The sequence below is a fragment of the Lonchura striata genome, chromosome 14, assembly GCF_046129695.1.
Source record: "Lonchura striata isolate bLonStr1 chromosome 14, bLonStr1.mat, whole genome shotgun sequence".
Lineage (NCBI taxonomy): Eukaryota > Metazoa > Chordata > Aves > Passeriformes > Estrildidae > Lonchura > Lonchura striata.
Window position 1 is genome coordinate 2,684,108 of NC_134616.1, and position 22,202 is coordinate 2,706,309.

At 37.9% G+C, this 22,202-nt stretch overlaps 1 protein-coding gene across 6 annotated transcripts in view; it reads right to left on the bottom strand.

Annotated features, from left to right (window-relative positions):
• Positions 1-22,202, bottom strand: part of PCDH11X (protocadherin 11 X-linked) — a 434,383-nt gene that overhangs the window by 388,934 nt on the left and 23,247 nt on the right. For all 6 annotated transcript variants that reach the window (XM_077786474.1, XM_077786472.1, XM_077786473.1 and 3 more), the window contains exon 2: positions 1,239-1,822. In XM_077786474.1, the coding sequence (XP_077642600.1) occupies positions 1,239-1,778 (540 nt within the window). In that variant the 5' untranslated portion in view covers positions 1,779-1,822. The remainder of the gene's footprint in view (positions 1-1,238; positions 1,823-22,202) is intronic.

Consider the following 22,202-nt stretch of genomic DNA (forward strand, 5'->3'; position numbering starts at 1 on the left):
AAGAGCTTACAGCAAAGACTTCAAACATCTTGGAAAGTTTTAAATTCCATGAGAGCAGACAGATAGGTGTGGGATCTTTTATACATACATTTTTTTTTTTTTTTGATAGCTGGCCAGAAATGCCCAGTGGGATGCAGTTTCCTGAAAGAGATTGTTATGTCTTTATCACTCCTTAGCACCCACACTGCCACAATTACTTCCAAGCAATTTAAAAGAGCTAAAAAAAGGCAGAGCTTTATTTTTTATTAAATTGCTCGTATGTACTGGTATCAGCAAATATCAGCTATCCAGTCAGTCAAGCAATATATTGGATAATATAATCTATATTCTTCTGGCAGTAAGGAGGGTCAGATTGCTGGCTAAGCAGCCAAACCACAAAATAGTTCCCTCTTCCAAATCAAAGGAACTGAGAGCAATTTCAGCTTCCCCCACAACATTTCAGGGTAAGTTTCTTTCCTGTTAAGTTTGTTTCAGTAAGCTCAAACGAAAGTGATCTTTTATTTAGCAATCACACACTCTTGTTTATATAAACATCACATGTTTATGTTATTCTTCCGTTCCCTAATCCCAGTTCCCCTGTTAGTTGCTAGAAGGAATAAAAGCAGCAAGAATTTGAAATATCTGCTCTTACAAGGTCACTGGCACTGCTCTCCTTGCACATTTGGAGCTGCTCCTGCCCAGACATTACAAAGCTGCTCTGACAAACAGACTCCTTCCCTCTGGAAAAGCTCATCAATACACAGCTGAGCATCACATCAACTTCTGGGCCAAGTTCTACTGCTCCAGTACATCAGTAGTGCAGGAGAGGCATGAATAAAGAATGTCTCCATAAAAACAGGGGCATAAACCCAGCACAGAACATTTCTGCGCTTGGCACTGTCGTGTCAGGGGCAATAAGGACATGTATTTAATGGTCCAGGAAGACTGTCAGCCAAAGTGTACAAACACTGAATGCTGGTGCAGAGCTCATGGAGGTGGGGATGTTTCCTCACACTGTTACACAGGCACATAAACAGCTTCCCACGGAGCGGGGATGGGATGCACAGAACGCACTCAGGGCTGTGGATTCACACTCTCACACGGACCTGCACCCCACCACAACTGCAGTTCACAGCTTTGGCTGCCTGTGACTGCGTGCAGCACACAGCTTGGGGTTTCTGACGGGTTGGCGAGGACTGGCAACACTTGTGGGAGGACAGTGACACACATAGCAACGGAGAAGGATGAAAGAAACCCACCTTGAGGAGCTCATAATGCTGGATTCCGTTCACGCCGATGTCCGGGTCGATGGCAGACGGGACGGAATAGCGGGAATTAATGGCCGTGTTCTCAGGGATAGAGATGTTAATAACTGTCGAGGGGAAAAGGGGGGCGTTGTCATTTATATCCTCGATCAGGAACCTGATCTTGACCAGTCTGAAGACCTCGTCGGGCAGCACGGCCACCTCCACCTCGTAGAAGCAGCGGTTCTCGCTGAAGATGCCGGCGCACAGCTTCTCGCGGTCGATGCGGTTGGCAGCCGTGAAGATCTCCCCGGTGTTCTCCTCCACCCTCACCAGGGGCACGTCCCCGGTCTTGTAGACGAGCTTGAACTGCAGCGGGGAGGACAGGGGCACGTCGGGGTCCAGCGTTAGGTTGAGATCCTTGAGCAGGTTGCCAATGAGGACATTTTCCGGCAGCTCTTCCCGCACGGTGTAATTCTTCTCCTGGGCGCCAGATTGGAACACGATGCAGGCCAACAGGACTGCCAAGAGGTAGGTTCCAGACAGCAAGTCCATCTCCAGAATGACTAATGAGTATTCGTGTAGAACGCCAGGAGTAGCTGGGAAAAGGGAGAGGAAAAGCCTTTAAAAGTCAGAGAATATTGTGTTCCCAAAGAGATAAGAGCTAAAGGAGCTCCTTTCCTGCTACAACAATGTGAACTGATTGAAAGCCTCATTAGTGAAGTGTTACCCTGATTCTTAAAATTTTTTAAAGCTTTCTGAGTTTATATTCTTGTAGAGAACTTTCTCACACAACTTTCTGTAAACAATCTATTGTTTTGCATTCCTCCATAGAGGCAGAGAAATTTGATGTACTGGTAGTTTGTCCAATGTCATTGGAGAGATGGCACATTCACCCTCCAATCCACTGTCACCTTTGGAAAAGTATAAATGCTGGAGTCAGAAAATAAACTTCCTCTTTTTCACCTTGCAATAGCAGCGGCTCACATCGTGCCTTCACGTGTCCTATAGCAACAGTGAAGTCACATTTGACTCCATCCTTCCTAAATATGTATAAAATTTCTTGCACAACTTTTTACTTGAAACTCTTAACTGAATACTAAGGTAAGAATTTTAGGGCTGGATCATGTTAAATGAAGAAATAAGTACAGGAATCCCCTATTTCCAGCATGAGATTTTCCTTTGCTCCTCAGGAAAATGTCTTCCTTTGATCTCTCTGCCACATTGTCCTCATTTTTTCCTGTTTCCTAAGAAAAAAGTAGGCAAGAAGTTTGCAAGCAACCATCTGCTGAGAACCAGATCTTTTTATACCTCTTGCTTAGATATGGGAATAGAAGAACACTTGTCTTAATTCTCCCCCTAAGTTTTGCACTGACATAATTATGTAATGTTTGTTAACAACAACAAAGAAATCTGGATATTTTTAATTCAGGAGCTTAAACTGGCAAGAAAATGTTATTATCCAAATGGAGTCTGGTAAGCTTCAGCCAACAATGTGTGGAAATCTGTCTAGTGAATTGCAAGAAATTTTGTACAATTTTAAATTTGGTGATGCCTGTTCACAGTACTCTGGAACACCACCACCTTTAGGAGGAGATACAAACCTGTTGTAAAAATCTATATACTTTCCAAGCTGGTTTCTGAATAACAATATATTCTTGCCTTGAGGGTCTTAACAGCCTCGAGAAAGATGGAAGTGGAATAGGAGGATTTTCAGGTACACACAGGTATCTGTGCAGCTGCATACAGCCTTCAGCCAAGAATTTTTCAAAGATAAATCACTCTCTTGAACTCCATGTATAGAATATGTGCCTAATCTTCACATAATTCTGCCATTCCGAAAATTTAGGATCTGCTGGGATAGCATTTCTCTAAGGTAAATGTTCAAGAGTTCCATGTAAAGTGAGTTTTCTTGTAAATGAAATCTTAGGTTAGCATCTGTTTCAAATATGTGCCAACACATCTACATTCTTCTTACTGTGCAGGTAAAAGTGTAATTCTGTTTCCTGTCTCTTCTCATTTTATTCTCCCTGTCATAGCAAAGATTGATTTACTTCTGCAGATCAAGTTGCAGTGGTTGAAGAAATCCCTGGTGCCAGTAATTGCCTCTGCCTGTTAGTTACTGCCTTCAGCAGTGCCACTTGCAGGGAAATTTAGACTAAAGCTTTGATTTTGCAGTGAAACAGGTCAGGAACAATTAATATTTCTATTTAAACACTGCAAACTGCTTTGGGTTGGAAGGCAGTGACAGACACAGAACATTCCAACTCCATCTGCAAGGTGGATCCCCAGGTCAGCACCAACTGGGCAGCTTTGTTTGACTTCATGATTTTCTGGCTTCATGATTGCACCAAAGGAGAAAACAACACCATTTTCATGATTATACATGAAATAAAAGTGCTGCAAGTCCCCACTTAAGGAAAAAGGCTTTGCTCCCTGAGTAATTCAGTGATCCTGGGATGGCTGACAAGGGGATGGCATTTCAGGAATTCCCTGATTTATCACTGGACTTCAGGGATTCACAGCACCCAGAGCAGCACCAGCCAGGTGCCCAGAGTGAAGCAATGGACCAACAGCCTTCTATAAAACATTAAAACATCACATTCTAAATATGCAAATTAGAAAATCAGCAGCAGCTCCTGATGACCATTATGGTAACACCATGGTAGCAGTGTGAGCCCAGTGAATGACTTGGTGATACTGTACAAGTGGATTAGTTTGGCTGTTATAATTTGATTTATTACTTGATTATTATTTGCTTTATTAACTCATTATGTAATATAAATATATAATGTATAATATATATTTAATATTATATTGTAAAAATATATTATACAGATCTATTATAGATATACAATAAATAATGTAAATATATTTATAACTTATTATTTGATTTATAAACTGCATCTCTTTAACTGCAGCTCCAGCAATTGTCATCCCACTGAAGCCATTGCCCACGTACATTTGACCTGCAGAGAGACTTTATTTCAGGAAAGCACATCTTTGCATCCATTATTACTGAAATAAATGCATTTACATTGTTTCCTATGGAAAACACAAATAAAAATGTATAGGTTACAGTAAAAGGTTTCTATTTAAATGCTTCCCTAAAAAAAAAAAAAAAAAAAAAGAAAAATGAGAATGGTTGCATGTTTTCTGCATACTAGAAGGAATTATTTTGCTACTTCTTCCTCTCTATTACAAATTAAAATGAAAAATAACACAACAGGGTTATAATACCCTTCAAATCCTGATGTTTAATGAATAATAATTTAAATTTACATTTCTGAGGGTAGGAAAGGAAAAAACCCAACACCAACCATAAATATAAACCAAATCCTCACCTCTATCCCAAATTCTTATATGGCAATGCTGATGAAAGTATTGCTTATAAATGATAATGATGTAAAAATATTGTATAAACAGGTATATAAATCATCCAAATAAATGCATTAAATAATTTTTAAAGCAATATGAGAATGAGTACATAAATTGAACAATCTAGAGAGTTCATCAACAATATTCCTGAATCAGTTCTGAAAGTTGAGATCATGCCAGGAGATACTTTATATTCAAACTAAATTATAAGCCTTTAACCCCAGTTTCATCTGCAGTGGAGTTTCCAGGGATTATAAAATAACAACAGCAGGACTCAAAGAGTTTTGTAAGGAAAACTGCAGGGTGGAACTTGGCATTGCATTCTCATGCATACTTTTACTCACTATAAACCAAGTTTGAGGCTGTTGAAATTCTTCTTGTGTCATAGTAAAGAAAATACTTCAAAGCGTGAAAAAACAGCACGGCACACTTATAAACCACGTTAGATAAATGCTAGCGTGAATTTTGTGGTGACTTTTGCTGTCACAGATTTTCCTCAGTGACAAAAGGGTACAGACATGTAATAGACAGTGTTAGTTTAGCAGGAAAAAACAACCAACAATTATTTTAAATGCTTGAACTTCTGTACAATACATTTTTTTTTTTAATTGTGGTTTTTTTTTTCTTTTGAAATAATTCTAGTAACAGTTTTGAAGCTCTGCTCCAGAGCTGTAGGCCTTTAAGGAGAAAAAAATCCCAACGTGACACAAGTTTGCTGCTTGGATATAGAATAAAATATCTTATGTTGAGAGGAAAGTGTTGCTCTTCCAGAATCCTATTTATAAAGCCATAACTGTACGTTGCCTGTCATTTGTGCCATAGCTCTGATAGGGATACTATGGCAACAGCAGTGCACAGAACAGGAGCAAGAGGCACCTTCCAGGCATTTCTGAAATCAGGCTGCTCCAGCCTGGAACACTCAGCAAACACAAAAGTCCAGGAGGCTGAACAGAGCAGCCCAAGTCTAAAGGACTTTTTATGGGTTCCAGCACTCGCTCACGCTTTTGAAGAGGTTAAAAAAAAAATAAAAAATTAAGAACAAATCAAATTGTTTAACAGAAGGTGACATGAAGCTTGCCAAGCCATTTTCCCAGCTTTCAAGAGAATGCATCGCTGTCTGTGCTGCTGACTTCCCAACTAGGAAGGCAAATGGCCCAGATGGACAAGATGGAGGGGAGGAGGGGAAAAAAAGTTTAAAATTGCTTTTCTTCATCTGGATGTCTATGCACTCAAAAGTACCTGCTTTTTTGTCCAATACACCAAATATTAATGGTGTAATTCAAATATTAGCACTGTTCATTATTCTCGTCATTTAGCAGCTGTCAAATCATACCTTGAAAAGTAGAATATAAAAGCTGCAACCACATAATGGAGCAGGATGTGAAGGTAGAATCTAAATCTGTTCCTTATACACAAGGCTCCATCTGGTCCCACCTGAGCCTTTACCTTATTACGGAACTTGTTATTTCTTCCTTAAGAGGATCTTAGAAAAGTTGTAAAGGGTGTCCAGATTAGAAACACAGCACCATTTCTTGATACTTGGATTCAGATTTGAAGTAGAGTAGAAGAAACATGCTGTGGTGATGTTTTGTAACTGCCATATCAAGTTCAAAGAAAAAGATATAAAATTTTTAAAAATTAGGAATATTGAAGTCTAAAGCTACATCAATATCCAATTATTAAAATCATAGTAGAGAAGAAATCTTGAAAATATCACTCCCATTCTTATCTTTATATTCCTGAACCTATTTTAATTACTTGGACAAATTTAGCTAGCACACCACACTTTTTCAATATCATATCCTTTTCATTTGCTGCTAATCCACCGTGGGCTCCTTAAACAGGAGTATTTAAATCCCTGTATTAAAATGGTGCTTCTCAGAGCAAAAGATCCCCATGACACAGCTCCATCTGCCACTCAAGACCATGATTATTACATTATTTCACTGACGAGCCAGCTATTTGCAATTCTTCCACATCACTGGGCTCCCTCCAAAGTGCCCACTGACAGGATTTGATTCCTTGGACCATGCTGATGTGGATTTCAGCTTTATCCCGAAGTGGGAAAGTTTTGATGCTGTAAGTTTTTAATGTTTTAGGTTTTGGTTGTTGGGTTGGGGTGTTTTTGGTTGCCATAAACAAACCAAGACTGTGACAACACATTTTTCCCTCTCAAGATTTTTCACAGAGGTGCACAGAGAGAAATGAAAGAGAAAACAATTTCTATTTCTGCTCCTTGTTTTTTCCTATGCGGAATGTGTTTGGAGAATTGTTTCCCTGGGGTGTTGCTTGGTTGGATTCTGGTGAGGATTGTTTGAGCCTGGTGGCCAGTCCAACCCACCTGGGGCTGGGCTCAGAGAGGGGCACGAGCTGTGAGTTAGATATGGAGTTAGAGAAAGTAGTATGTAGTTTTAGTATCTTCCTTTTATATAGCATATTAATGTATTTTAGCACAGTGATAATAAAGAAATCATTCAGCCTTCTGAATTGAGTCAGACATTGTCATTTCTTCCCATTGGGTTTGCCTGCATTTACAATACAAGACCTGACTGAACACAGCGAGGTCTCCCCTTTGCCACCACGGCCCAGGAGCCATTTAAGGAACAGGCTGGGTTTGATGGGTCTGGTTTTCAAAAAGGTACAGAATTCACAGGTATTTTATAGGTTTTGATGGCAATAAGAAACACCACAAAGCTGCTGCCTGACAGAAATCCCCCTAATTTTTTTTAAGGCACAAATGCCACCAACCAGCCTGAACTCACTGTCACTCTCCATAGTGTTTCAAACATAAATTATTTGCAGCCCTCAATATTTATCCACAGCATCCACTCCCTACACAGGATATTTCATTATCATACGCAAAGAAAAAGACCTACCTCAAAGAGAAACAGACAATTTGTTATATTATCAGGGCTTTCAAATTCATTCCCTCATATGATTTTACTCTAAATCCACTGAGGGACTGATTCATTCTTTGATCTATTTTTTATGAGCATGATGGTATTGACTTCAATGAGGTTTCCTTAATTTGATTTTTCTTCTGTGATGAACATAATGAAACTGGAAATTCTTTTCACCAGGAGAAAACATCACCCCACACATTTAAGTCAACAAAAGAACTAAGTAAGTGAGAGGCAGAGCTTGCTTACAGTTGTGTGCTCTCCTGATTCTATTTAAAAATAGAGTATTTTTAGTTATTTTTTATTATTTTTTACATCACAAGGGGTAAGAAATGCTCTTCACTTGATGAAATAAAAAGTTACTGACCAAAACACAGGTTCTTCAAGCCACACGAAGAAGCAGCCAAGGTGTGGAAAACAGCAACTGATAAATTCTTAGATAGAATTCTTTATTCCTGATAGTAATCGGCAACTAATAGGAAGAGTGTTGATTAAAACTTGTATCAAAAGGCTGGAAAGAGTGAGCAGAATTACAAATACACAACAAGCAGTGAGCATGCTGAACAAATTAAACTCAATCACATTGATATATGGCATAAGGAGTAATTTATTTTAATTGTTGCAAATTAATCCCTTTAAAGCTGAAGTTCCTTTTTAACTACAAGAGTAAGTACAGTCCACATTTGGGAAAATGCATCTAGCAGCCACCCAGGAAATACTTTAAAAATATCCTGTAAATTATTTCAGAGACCTGTGAGAATATGCAGTGTCAAATTTATTTATACACCAGTGACACTAGGAAATGGTCCTGCTTTTAGCAGTGGAACATTTTCTCATTGGAGCTGCATAAAAGCTAAAGGTTGAGAACAGAAATCTTAGAAAAAACAGCTGAAGATCTCTCTAATGGCTATTTTCATTTTGTTAGGAAGAAATAATGGGATGCCTGAACAAATAGAAAAAGGAAAAAAAGAGTAAAAAACACCTAAAAAATCAAACTAAACCCAACACCAAACCCCCTACAAAGCTGCAGATCATTACAACTCCAAACTACATTACTCTGTAAACTCAAATATATATTCACTATAACTCAATGGCTGACTTCTAAAAACGTTGCAAACAATCAAGTTGTTAATGGCATGATTCATAATGTCACTTGCTTTGCATTTTATTTGTGTGTTTGTATTACATGAATACATTTTACCGATCAAGTGGAAATTGCTCTGGTTTTGGTACTTGAAAATCTGTTCATGCCTCAAATCTGAAAATTAAATCTCTGCTAAAACAAACCAAAGGAAAATCATCTACGAACCAGTGGCAGAGAATATGGGGCCACAAGAAGAAACTGTGTGAAACCACGTGTGTGGCTGTTGGATGCACTCCAAAGTAAAACACATTTTTATTTGTTATCAAATGGAAGTCAATCTGATTTCAGTCATTTGTGTCAAATCCTTTGGAATGGCAATTGTCAAAATCACCTGGTTCATACATAATGCATTTTGCTTCACTGCCTTGCTGCCAGTTAGTAATTTTCATTTCTCACTGGTAAAATCCACATTTCAGAGTGTCTGCTCTGTGGCTGGAAATCAGGGCAGGGATGCTGTTCTATTGTTCATATTGTGCTACATTGTCCTGCTTATTCCAAACACACAATTCTGCCAAGAGCCCAGGTGCACACATTCCATGAATTCCAGAGGAGCAGGAATCAGTCGCCTTCTTCCAACCCCTCCAGTTCCACACAGAGATCTGAGGAATCCACAGTAATTTACTTCTTATTTTACCATTTGTGAGAGCAGAGAGAACTGTTACCAAAATTTCTAAAGAGAAAAAAACCTAAATATTTCCTATTTTTTCTTTTTTAAAGAAATCATGACATAAAAGAAAAAAAAAAATCTATTTTATTCTGTAATTCTTGTTAAGTCAGGATATCTGGAATACTTCTTTAAATAACAAAAATACTTCTTTAATTTTATCATTTTGTCACAAAAATGTAAAGTCTTTTCCTCTGTTATCTCAAAAACCAAAATGACACTGGAACATTCCACTGTTCTGGTGAAACATCTCCCATCCCGACAGATCCCCAAACTGCTGCAGAGATGGCAAATACAGAGAATTCTACACTGAAGTGATTCTGGAAAACGGGATTGAAAATTAAATCATCCCATGGAGATGATGGAGCAGAGCTGGTTTGATTTAGGAGAAAGCAGCTACTTAAACACAGTCAAACTACTTGTACAAAAAGTACTCAACAAAAAGAGTCACAAAATTGGATAAAAACAGAATTATAAGGGTACTTTAAAATGTGCTACAGAAATTTGATGTGCAGGGGCTGATTCTTTAAATTTTGTTTTACCTGTATAGTAAATATGGTTTAAGGAGTGGAGGTTCTGGTCAACAATTAAATTGATTCAAAGCCCACTGAAACTACTGGTGTCTTCTCCAGGTTTTACAAAGTTTGCTGGAACTATTACTCTGGAAATAAAATTCCTTAACTTAAACAAAAAGTTAAGTTGCCTACACACCTCAACAACAGAACTTTATTTGCATAGACTGTTATATGTCAGCATTAAATGCTTAATTTTAGATTGTATTACAAAGGTCAGGCCATGCTCTTGAAGCCTGTCATGGTAAAGCTGTTGCTTAACAAGCCCAGAAAAATCTGATTTTTTAACATTTTGCCCAGAGACATAAAGTTAATAAAGACACTGGAGCTCTTTCATAGACTCTACTCAAATTACAGGAAATGTGTTTTTTGCATTTCTTTCCTGCCTCCTCACTGAATCCTGCCAACAATTAAGTGTCTTTGAGGTGGACAAAACATTTCTGGCTGGAAACCTGCATTTCCATTGAGTTGGCCAAGCCAGACACAAGTGATGTGCAGAGACTCATGCTTGTAATGGAGAAAAGTTTGGAATATTTGGGATGCTATTTCCCATCCATTCTCCTTCTTCTGACACAGAATAAACAGGATAAACTGCTTCAAAAGGTATGAGTAATCATGAGAGCAGTGTGCATGTGTGTATCAGAGTCCTGGAGGTCACCATGCTCATGGAGAAGCTTTTGAGAGCCCAACTGAAGCACATTTTCCCACCCAATATCATGGGGCCTTGATGCATTCTATCATTGCCGGTACACTACACAGAACATTTTTTAAGAAAATCACATTTTAGTTCTCGAAAGAAGAAATTGCATGAGGAGAAATGTAAAGGAGCAGTGTGAGCGATGATTAAAGTTTCAAATAGATATAAATCCTTCTTCCTCTCTTTTGTGTAAAAGTCATGTTCCTACTCCACAAACCCAAGCGAAAAAACTAATTTTGCTAAAAATGGAGTGACTTCTCCACTTGATAACAGCTTATGATTTAGCTGTAAGACAGAAAAGGGTACAAAAATACCACAAAACACAAACCAGTCCATTAGCTGAAATAATTACAACACAGAGATTTTTTTTAATAACATGAGGTTGTACAAAATCCTGTATCATTTGTAAGTTTTTTTGTGCTTCATATTTTGGTTACTTTGCCTGTTTCGGTAAACTAAAAATGACCAAAGATATTTTGTTTTTTTTCTGGAAATTAGACATTTGTATTAGGGTTGTAATAGAAATGTCATGCAAACACAACTGATAGACAGTTCTTTTACATCAGCTAATTATGCCTCCAAATCCAAGACCTGCCAAGAAAATTGGTGTTTTCCTTTCTATGCAGAGGTTGTTTTGAATCTCTTAAACAAGATCAACACAAGTGACACAAGGACATAATTAAATGTTGTCTCACAAGATGGAAGAACAACAGTGACAAGATTAACTGCTCCATCAATTACTGCTATAAGGAGCAGAAATATTGATTTGTGATTAAATGAGTAGAGAAAATAATAACATTTCAAATCTTTAACGCCTGATGATGTGTCTGTCAGGAGTCCTACTGACTTCCAGTAAAATAAAAGCTCAGAACTTACAAAAGTCACATCCTGTGTAGAAAAGAAAATTCGGTGTTCTGTTACTAAGATCTGTTAGGATCCCAGTTGTGTGGAATATAAGATACCTATTAAATGCACCACAGCAAAATTCCCTGAGACAAAGCTCTATTCAGGTATAGAAACTGGAAGCATTAAAGTGTTGTGGTGCTGAAAGGCAGACACAATTCCTACTGCAACTCCATGTGCTGGTCCCATGTACACTGTAAAATATTATAAGATATATTGATTTTTTCAAATATACCAGTACATAAAGAGTATCTTAAAGCTTGCAGATCTATTTTCCTAATAAAATTCTGCTGTGTTTTATGTGATGCAGTACATCACACCTATTTTCTGATATCCAGGCGTGATGAATTCCTATAGGCAGTCTGACATCTCACAGTGATATTCCTCTATGCATCAGTAATTTGTTCCCTGCTTCTCCTACAAGCTTCAGTGACAGGAATTTGTGTGTGAGTGTGAGTGTGTATGTGCCACATATCACAGATTTTTTTGTCTCTTTTTGGCAGAGTTTGAGAAGGCACTTTATTTCTCAGTGCAGTGCGGATGGATGCTGCACTGCTTTAAATGGAGAATTGTTCTCTGTAACCTGAGGGATCCTGCCAACTCTGCTTTCTTTGAAATCAATTCAAGAGATTCATACTCAGACTTGGCTGCAGTAAGGAGGAATACACTTTTTTGATCAAATCACAAAACAACAAGTTCTTATAGCTCCTCTTCTATTGGGATGCAACGTTTTTTTGGAGGGAAGTAAAAAACAATTAGACATTTTCTTGGAACACACCATATTCTGCCATATATTTGCTGGTGTGTTCTACTCTTACTCGGAATAAAGGACACAAATATCAGATTGAAACACCTTTCCTGTCATAGAAAACTATGACCAATTACCTGAATCAATTGTTTTAATTGCTATGATTTCAGGAGAAAATAAAACCTGTAATTACACAAGGCACACAATGCCCTTTCTGTACAATTAGAAATCACTGCAATGGAGCTGTCTCTTGTTTGTTCATTTATCTGGTGTTGAACAGAGACATTAGGGGAATTCAGCTGAAAAATGTGTGCAAGACAAATTTCCAAGCAGGTGACCACAACAGAGTTGTGTGTAATGCAGATTATGTTCGTCCCTGGGTTCAGCCCATCCTTCTCATGTGGTCTCTGCAGAACAGCAGAAATTTGCACCTTCACTAATATTCTAGAATTCTACCAATGGTAGATAAAATGATGTTTCCAATCCCAGCCATCTCATTAGTCTTGTATTTGACCTGAAATAAAGAAGCTCAACAATCATATTGAAATCATTCTGTAGCTAATCACTTTAGCTATTCAATTCAACAGCAAAAATATTTTAATGAAGGCTCATTATTGGAATTATTATTTCATTCCACTTTAAATAAATAAAACATACTTTTTAAAGTTCAATATCCAAACCCAAACTGAGTGATCACCACACATCTACTGACAATAACAAGAGTCACATGGCAACAAATTAAAATGTCAAAATTGCTGAAAAATACAGGTTAAGGTGGTTTGTGCCAGCACAGGACTCAGGTGGCAACGCTGAGAGACCAGTGTCCAGCCTTCCACCACTCCAAACCACACCAAAACAACAAAAACCAGCGAGGTCTTGCTTTGCTTGCTGCTCTAATTCTGCTTTTCTGTAGATCAGATTGAGTACAACTAACTCCTGGAGCACCAGTGTTATATTTGCCCTTTAGAAACTATAAATACTGATATTTTCTGTATTTCTGGGCACGACACACCAAATCATCAGGGTGCTAAAACAAATGCTGTACTATATTGCACTTGTCACCTTCCCTCAAAGGAACAAAGAGCTTATGATTTGGAGAATATACAGGTCAGCATCGCATCTTTAGTGGGAAACTTTGATCTTTTGTCTAAATATTGTCTGCAAGACAAGAACAAAATCATTGTGTGCTGAGTTTTGGGTAGGTTACAGCACCTGCAGACTTCCACGTGTTTGGAACTTGGCACTGGCGAGTTGAAATGCCTCAGCCTCCATTAGAAATTAAAGATGCATTTTTATTTACTCATTTTTCAGGCAGTGCTTCTGCAAATTGCCTGCAGAAGGTTTCATGAGGATGTTTTAGCAAGCAGGCCACCTAGTGCCTGACAATAACAAGTACTCTGCACCGACCTGCAGTGCTCACAAGGAGTAACACCACTTACTCACCTGGACAGCAAAACCATGTAACCCAGCCAAACCTCTGCAAAAATAACAGAAAATTCCCCTTGGCCCCAGGCAGAATTGTGACAGTTTCCTTTAACAATTTTAAATGTGGAATAGATCTTTGTGGAACACATCTTTGTCACGTTAAGAAAATGATACTTATTTCCTCTAGGATTTCATTTTGTAGGTAATCTAGCTGCTTATAAGGCTTCAGTTATTGCAGCCTCTTGCTGAAAAAAATAAATGCCAGTCTCTTTTTCTGAAAAGCTTCTTCCCCTAAGGGTGGTGAGCACTGCCCAGGCTCCCCAGGGAATAGTCATAGCTCCCAGGACTCCAGGAGCCTTTGGACACAGGCTGGGATTGCTGGACTTAATACTCCTTGTGGGTCCCTTCCCACTCAGTTTATTCTGTGATTTTATGACTTCCCATTATTCTCCAACACATGTAATTTCTAATTTAATATAACAAAATTAAGAATAATGTTGTGTTTTAAAACTATGAATGGCACATGTAGCAGTACTGTTGAAAGAGCCATTTCCTCCTAATTCATTTGTGTCAGTATTTTAGAATCCAATTCAGTGTATTTTAAGATTGTTGGCTAAGTTTCTATAAACATCAAGAGATATAGTGCCTATTAAGCTTTCTGTTTCATCTTGGCGATATACTGCTCCTCTCTATACTGGAATGAAAATTCAATAATCTCAAGAAGCAGGCAATAGTCCCTCAAAGTAAAAAAAGACTGCTTCTTTCTTTACTGAAACTTAAATTACCCTCAATGCTTTCCTCAGAATAGTGAGATTTTAAGCCCGTGGAAAGGCTGTGCTCAAAGGTATCAGAAGCTACTGGAAATATTTTCTTATTCAGATTCTACAGACTAATTTTCAAATATCCTCATTTGACATGTGTCCATGAAAGTAAGTCAGATCACAAATAGTTTAATCAGAATCAGTGGTTTGGTCCCCCTGAAATTCAGTGGAATCTGGGCTCCTCCAGCACTGGGAAATGTGTATCCAATGCTGCATATCTCATCCAGTGCTCTGAAAGCCAAAGTTAAATATTTTTTTTTTTTTTTTAGAAAAAACCTATTTACTCTGGAAAGCATAATACTCTGAATCTCCTGGTTCAATTTATGAACTTATTTAGGATTTATGTGTCCACAGATATGTGGTATACATGCAGTGCTTATATGGAAGAGGAATAACGAAAAGCATTCCACGGAATAAACTTCTTTTGAGCATTAAAGCAAAATTTAATAGAACATGCCCACTATTTACAGAACTGCTCAAGGTAATAGAGATTTTCTTTCCCCAGGATACTGAACTCTTTAGGCAACTGTGACCACAAAGCTGCCCAAAACTCTCCAATACAATTTACACTGTGCTGCACTTCCTACTGATGAGATTTACTTTGATGGACATTTATATTTACAAAACAAACACCCAAACAAAAATCCAGGCCAAGGTGTTGCATCTGCCTAGAACAGGAATTAAATCCTGAATGTGTTTCAAAGAAAATAATCTTCTCCTCTGTGATAAATTAATGCTCCCACATGCCAAATTCCAATTTGAATATGTAGATTCCCAACAATAAAATTCCCCTGTAGCATTTCGTGAGCTGTTTTGGAGTTTCACAGGGAGAAGGTCTTATCCTTTCTGAAATTATAGTTTTACTACCCATCTCTTGATATCTACTAGTCAGGTATTAGAAGGACACCCATCCACTTCCCTTTGATAACTTCTCCTTTTGTGATCTTAAAGGCATCACACCTCCTCAAACATTAATAATAGGAAAAAAACAAACCAGAACAAGTTGAGCAAATGTTTAATCCCTGCCCCAAGAATGTGGTGACTGTGTGGCAGAGCCAGGAATGTCTGGGATAATTTAAAAGAGAGTACATGAACAAGACCATGACCTTACCAGGAATCTCCCATGGTGGATTTTAGTTGGATATAAATGTTATATATGAAATCAGTATTTATCTAAACAATCCAATCCAATGCCAACATGCTGGAGTGAGAGAACATTCCCACAAGGGCCATGGGTAAATTGGTCTCTCATTGGGGCATCATAATATAAGGATTATAAGGATTAATTTTCAGGTTTGTTGGAGCTGCTGAAAAAGACAGAATTTTCACTTTTCCCAGTCTTGAAGACTCAATTATGAAGCAGGATGCAAAAAGTGGAAAAGCTGGCTGGAAGAATGGCTGCACCACCAATGCTGCTTGTCCTTTCCTGCCTAGCAGTTTTCCTTCTCTGGGAGTGACAACTGTAAATGAACTTAATCTAAGTCCACGTTGGAGGACCTGTGCCTGGTTGTTGTCATCAGTGTGCAACATCCCCTGGGTGACAGGTTCTCCCTCTGCTGAGTGCTCATGAATATTGACAAGGACGCTGCCTGCCAAAAATGACAACACAGAGCAGCATTTCTGTAGCTGTATCTGGCCTTCGAGGCTGCTGCACACTGCCACAGGACAGTCTGCTCACCCAAACTCTTCTGTAGTGCTACACCAGCTGCATTCTTCCACATCCTTAAGATTCAGGATACTTCCCTGGAAATCTCATTTTTTCCCCACCACGACTGAAAGGATTTGAAGGGAGCGAAGTCGTGCATAACAAGGCATGGCCCATCACCAGACTAATCTATAAGGCTCTGTCTTTATTCTCTCTATCCCCAGCATAAGTCCAGAGTAGAAATAGAAACAAAAGGGTTTGGTTTCCTCCTGGACTCCAGGAAGCTGGGGGGACAATGGAATTGGCTGCTGGAATTCCAGCGCTGGCATCTGCTGCCAGGCTGAGCAGCACAGGCAGCCCAGGGGGAAAGGGCAGAGAATCTCTGCATCCCATCGAGTCCTGCAGCAAAACTGCCATTATTTGCAGAGTGTTTAATCATTTATAATTCTTCTATTTGAGGAAATGGCCAATAGTATTAGCCATGCAAGCCTCTGTGGGCTAATGTAATTAGTCTTACGCATTTTAAGACCAGATAGAATGGTATTAGAAAGAATGGAGGACTATTTTAATTGGATGATGGCAAAATCCCTCTAAGCACTATGGCTGTCTCCTGTGCTCAAAATCCTCTAAAAAGTTCATAGATTCCAATTGTTTTCTGCAGCAACAGTATTTCTATCTAAATTATATTAAATGTGTCAGCTCATTTCCAGAGCAAAAATGATAAAAGCACATTCAACTTCAGCAAAGCTGATCACTTTAAAGAAAAATATAAGATAATTAAAAGCTGTTAAAACTGACAATACAACACTGCAGCTTCAAAATTCTTCCCTAATTACAGCTGCTAACTTTTAATAGCAACTGTAACAGTGAGTCAGATTTGACATTACAATAGCATCCCAACCTCTTATTTGGGAGAAAGGCTCTTGAGGAAAATACAATTACAAGGTGAGCACAGCCAGCCAAGACCATTGCAAGTTTTGAAAAGCCAGTGATTGCTTTCATTTTTAGTCTTGTTGAGAAACCTGGATTAGCTCCCCTTTGTTTGAATGCAGTCCTTTCAAAAGGTCGAATGTAACCAAGTGGAGCAGATTCCCAAAAAAAAACATTCAGGGGCCTTAAAGGGAATGGGCATTGCTCCTTGAAAAGACCTTCTATAGGTAATTTCTGAGCCAAGTGCAGGGCTCACATAAATAGCTTTATGCCATTCTTGTAAAGTATTTGTATGACAGGATAAAAGAAGGGTGTTCTGGAGCACACTGCACTTCTGGGTTCTGTATTAATTAACCTTTTCTTAGTTTGATATTAATGTGTTAGAAAGGCAGAGAAACTCTGAAACTGATAGAGCTGAAAGGCAGTGGATGTTTCTGCCCTCCAAGAGCACACTGTCTCCATTGTCTTTAAGAGGGATTAAAAGAGGGATGAAAACTAGAGCCAGTGAGGCTTTTCCTGAGCTGTACAACAGGAGCTCCTGGTGTCCCAGTCAGCCTCAGTAATCTCACCTTTCAACTTGTGCAACTGGCATTTCTTTCTGCAAAAGGAGGATACAAAAGCAGAAAGGGCTGAATTCCTTATCAGACTGAGAAAATTCCCATAATGGACATTTTATCCAGAACCTGGGAGGTATTTATGGTTCTGTGCTTTATAATTTAAACCCACAGGTTTAAAATCTTAGGCTCCATATTTCTATGCTGGTATGCATGGAGGGATATGAACTGCATTTAAACCTAAATGCTTTTTGAAATCATGGTCAGTGATTCCTAAATGTCTTTTTAAATCATGGTCAGGGATTTCCACCCACCACTGAGAATTTGCTTGTATGAAAAAGTAGTTCCTCCAGCTTGCATTGGTGATGCAGTGCACAGAGAAATTGCAAAATATCTTATAAAAAGGAAAACACACAAAATGTAATCAGTGGTCGACTGCCCCTAAAAGAATGACAAGAACATTCTGAGATCAATACAGTATTAGAATAAAAACTGAATCAAATTCTTTTCCCAGATTGTCAGCGGTTTAGGTTTGTCAAATTAATGGGCAATTCTTTGTAGACTTCATGGCTTATCCTGTCAGTTCCTCGCATAAAGCAAAATTACTGTTAAATAATTCTTTCTGAGGAAATCTCCTGGCTTAAAGCTAATGCCAACATTCAGGTATGGAAGATTAATTTCTGTAGAGTTTGACCTGTGAAACCTGTGAGCAGAAGGAAGGGGAGAGGAACACAACGCTGGGGTTTTCAGTCTCCAAGGGATCTCCTGGTGTGTGGTACTGCACAATTCCCTCCAGACTGATACACTGCTATTTTGAGAAGGTGTTTTTTTCAGCCCTCACCTGATTTTAAAAGCAATTGAAGAGGAACAGTTCATCCCATTTAAAGTATCCCAAGAGTAGAAGTTAGTGGAAAAGAACTTCTAAGAGCAAATGAGGAAGATCTAAAAGAAAAACACCCAAGGGATCGTATCTCAGAGACAAATTCTTTTTTTTTTTTTTTTTTTTTTTTTAAATTACAGGTGCTCATAATTACTTGTAAGGGAGAAAACTAATTATGGCAGTCTTCAGGGAGCTTAAACATGGTAAATACTGAGAGAAAGCAGCCAGGGCTTTTGAAAGTTATTTGTGTACGTTGCTTACACTTCCAGTCCTTGGTGGCCTGCAAGCATCCCTCTTTCCTTTTCTTTTTTCCTTTTTATTTTGTTGCTACACAGAAGGGTTTTTATTTATGTTAAATAATGAGAAATAAATCAAAGTTCTTTCTGATTTTCCTGCTTTTAAAAGTTTTAAAAGGTTTCCCTTTTATACTCAGGGAATATTTCCATGTTAACCAAGTGAACACATGAAATCTCATGTATATAAACAATATTTTTAAGCCATGGTGAAAAATTGTAATCTATTTTTCTTGTCATATGAGCAAATGTGTTCCTGTACTGAGACAAAGAATAAACACGTATTTTTTATGTTATCAAGCAAAATTGTTGTGCCACCACACATTCTATAATAACAGATTATAGATGTGTTAAATGGCTTAAAAGATCAAATTAAAACATTTAGAACAACTCAAAGTGTTTTGAATAAGGCCTTTGCATATGTCTTACCTATTGGTACCTTCTACAAATTGTGTATTTAATCATTCTTCAGACTCCAATTTCAACCCCAAGGCAAATGTGTACAATCACCAAGTGATGTGTCCCTCTCTACATCACCTATGTTGGCAAAATAAGGAGCAGAGAATAAAAAATCTGGTTTACTGTGTATTACTTAGATAATTATTACACCATATGTGGATTACTCAATAAGTTCTAGAGTTAAACACAATAAATGAGAATTAGTTGTTTATTTTACACAATAAACTATGGCTGTTCAGCACTGTGGTTTGTCATATATGGGCTCCAGTTACATGTCAGACAGGATTCTATGAGCTCTAAAAATCTCTTCCACCAGCTTTAGTAAAACAGAAAGGATGCAGGAACTGAGTGAAAGACAATAAACACTTTTTTCCACATGACTTCCATCCTTCCAATCCTCTTCCTGTTTTAAATACAAAAATATTCTAAACTCAAAAAAAAATTCAAATATCAAAATATTTCAAACCAAGCCAAATTCCATCACAGTATAATCCCAACAAAGCAAATAGCATAGAGATACAATTACTATAAAAGAACAGTTTGCTCATGTATTATATTATTGACTCTGTATTGACCTTCCATTGTCTTGGACAAGACTTCCTTTTCCTCATTTTGATTTGAGCCAGTGTTGATTTTGACATTGTGAAAGTTTCACTATTACAGAATTTCAGATCTTTTATCAGTCAATAACATTTGCATAGCAAAATATCTGTTGTTTAAAAGGCATAAATTGTCTCTAATGTTGTGGCATTGCAAATTTTCCCCCCAAATGCTTTATTTGATGGCAATGGACAAGAATTCTTGCTGTAGTCACTAATGGACACCATGTGTGTTATTTACCTTAAAGCACAGAACCTTGGAAGTGAAATTATGTGAGTAAATTCTTCTTTATCATCTTTTTACTTGGTAAAGCCAATGAAGTGAGCAGTTAGGTGTAATTCTAATTTTCTCTTTTGTATACTTTCCTATCTAGATTCATTTGACTTTGTAACAGTAGATTTATTATCCATTCCTTCTAGGTCCCAGTGACAGATTCTTAAATGATCACTCGGCAATTAATTAACAAAAAGCACCTACACCTCACTGAATTTGGCAAAATATCTCTAGTTATAAGAGTATGCTAATTAAGAGATTCCCATATATTATTTGTTGAGTTTTGGCACTCTAGAAGTCTAGTTATAGGTAAAAAACCTAATGATAAATGTGATTATTCACCTATTAAAAATATTTTCAGCATACTTATTTTCATTGTGATAGTCTCACTTTTGAAAAAAAAAATTGTCTCAGCAAGTAGCCAAGTACAGACCCTGGAATTTCCAAGGACAGAATTTAGCTTAGGAATGGATTTTTTCAGGTGGGTGAGATCCTGTGTGAGGAACTCTGGAAAGAAAAGGATCTCAGGAGAGCTGGAAGCCCTGCTAGGGTAATCTGCAAGCACAACACCCAGTAAAATCAGCAGAAATACCAGGAGGCCTTGGCTTCACAGGGAGCTCATGACTGAGCTCATCCACACACAGGACATGAAAGAGAAGACAAAGAAACCAAACTTTGCCTCAGTCTTTTCCAGAAAGGTCTTTGAGTCTAAAGGCAAGGGTCAAGGAATTACAACATGGAAAACATCCCAGGAGGGAAAAGCTGGGCTCTTACAGAGGTGCAGAGTGGCAGAACAAGGGACAAAAAACTGAAATGAGGAAGGTTCTGACTGCATATTATGGCCAAAAGCCATCAGGTGGGACAACAAAGCCTTGGAGCAGGTTGTGTGCAGGGTAAGACCTAACTGGACAGAGCCTAAAGCCATCGGATCTGAATTCACTCCTGAGCACACAGAGATCTGGACTAGAAACTCCCAAGGTTCCCTCCTGTGTGAATTATTCTATGATTCCATAAAAATTTAATCACAAGGATAAGATACAGGTATAAGTATGAGCTTGATTTGTGGAACGCAGTACTTGCATTTCTTTAATCTTGTGCCAGGGCAAAGGCAGGAGAAAAGCTTCACAGCAATCACATTTGTGTCAGGTCAAAAAGTCTCTGTCAGATTTTTTTAGGATGAGCCAAAGAGTACCAAAGACAAAAACTTGATGAGCATTTGCATAATTGAAAAGGCAAAAATTGTTCCTCAGAACTACTTTAAGTATTTCTTTTGCAGCACCAGGCTTATTGGGCATGTTTTTTCCTTCCTGCTAATGAAAATTATTTGAACCATGAAAAGAGGTTCACCTTTAATCCCAAATACTGTTTCAATGGAAGACAAAAAATAAGAAAGAAACTATTTTGCATGCATTATAGATTCACTAAACTGGACAGCACCCTTTTAATACTGGAAAAATTCCTAGAAAACTGGGGAGGGGGAAATTTCCCACATGATGCAAATAACAATTGCACAATGTATGGATCTCTGTCATTTGACAGTATTATTGTAAAAAGCAATTGTAACAAAGTAGAATAAGGATCTTGCCTTAAAAGATGAAATTAAGCATGGATGGCTTTCAAAAAAGGCTCCCAAATCTTGAGAAATGTTCTAAGCAGATATAAATTCAGATTTATTTTTAAAGTTATACTTGTGCGCCATCATGAATGGTTTATAAAGTTTCCCTTGATAAACATATTAACACCCCACAACCTCTCATAAATATGTATGCCAATTTAATTTGTTAATAGAATAAATGTCGTAAGTAACATAAATGGGTATACATTTTTAAATCTAAATATAATTCCAAAGAAACAAAAAAAAAAATCTCTCATTTCAACTTCATAGCTGCAAACTCTTTAAACTGATGCGATATATAAAGGATGCCTTATCTCTAGTCAGAAAATTCCTAATGCTACAGAATGTAAAAAGGAGACAGAAAATACATTTCCCCCCAAATTTTTCAGAAATTATAGTCAGTAGGCGGTCGTGCTTTAACTTTAAAAATCAGGCTGGAACTTTATGACTTTCTGCCTTTACCTTCCAGCAAGGTTTA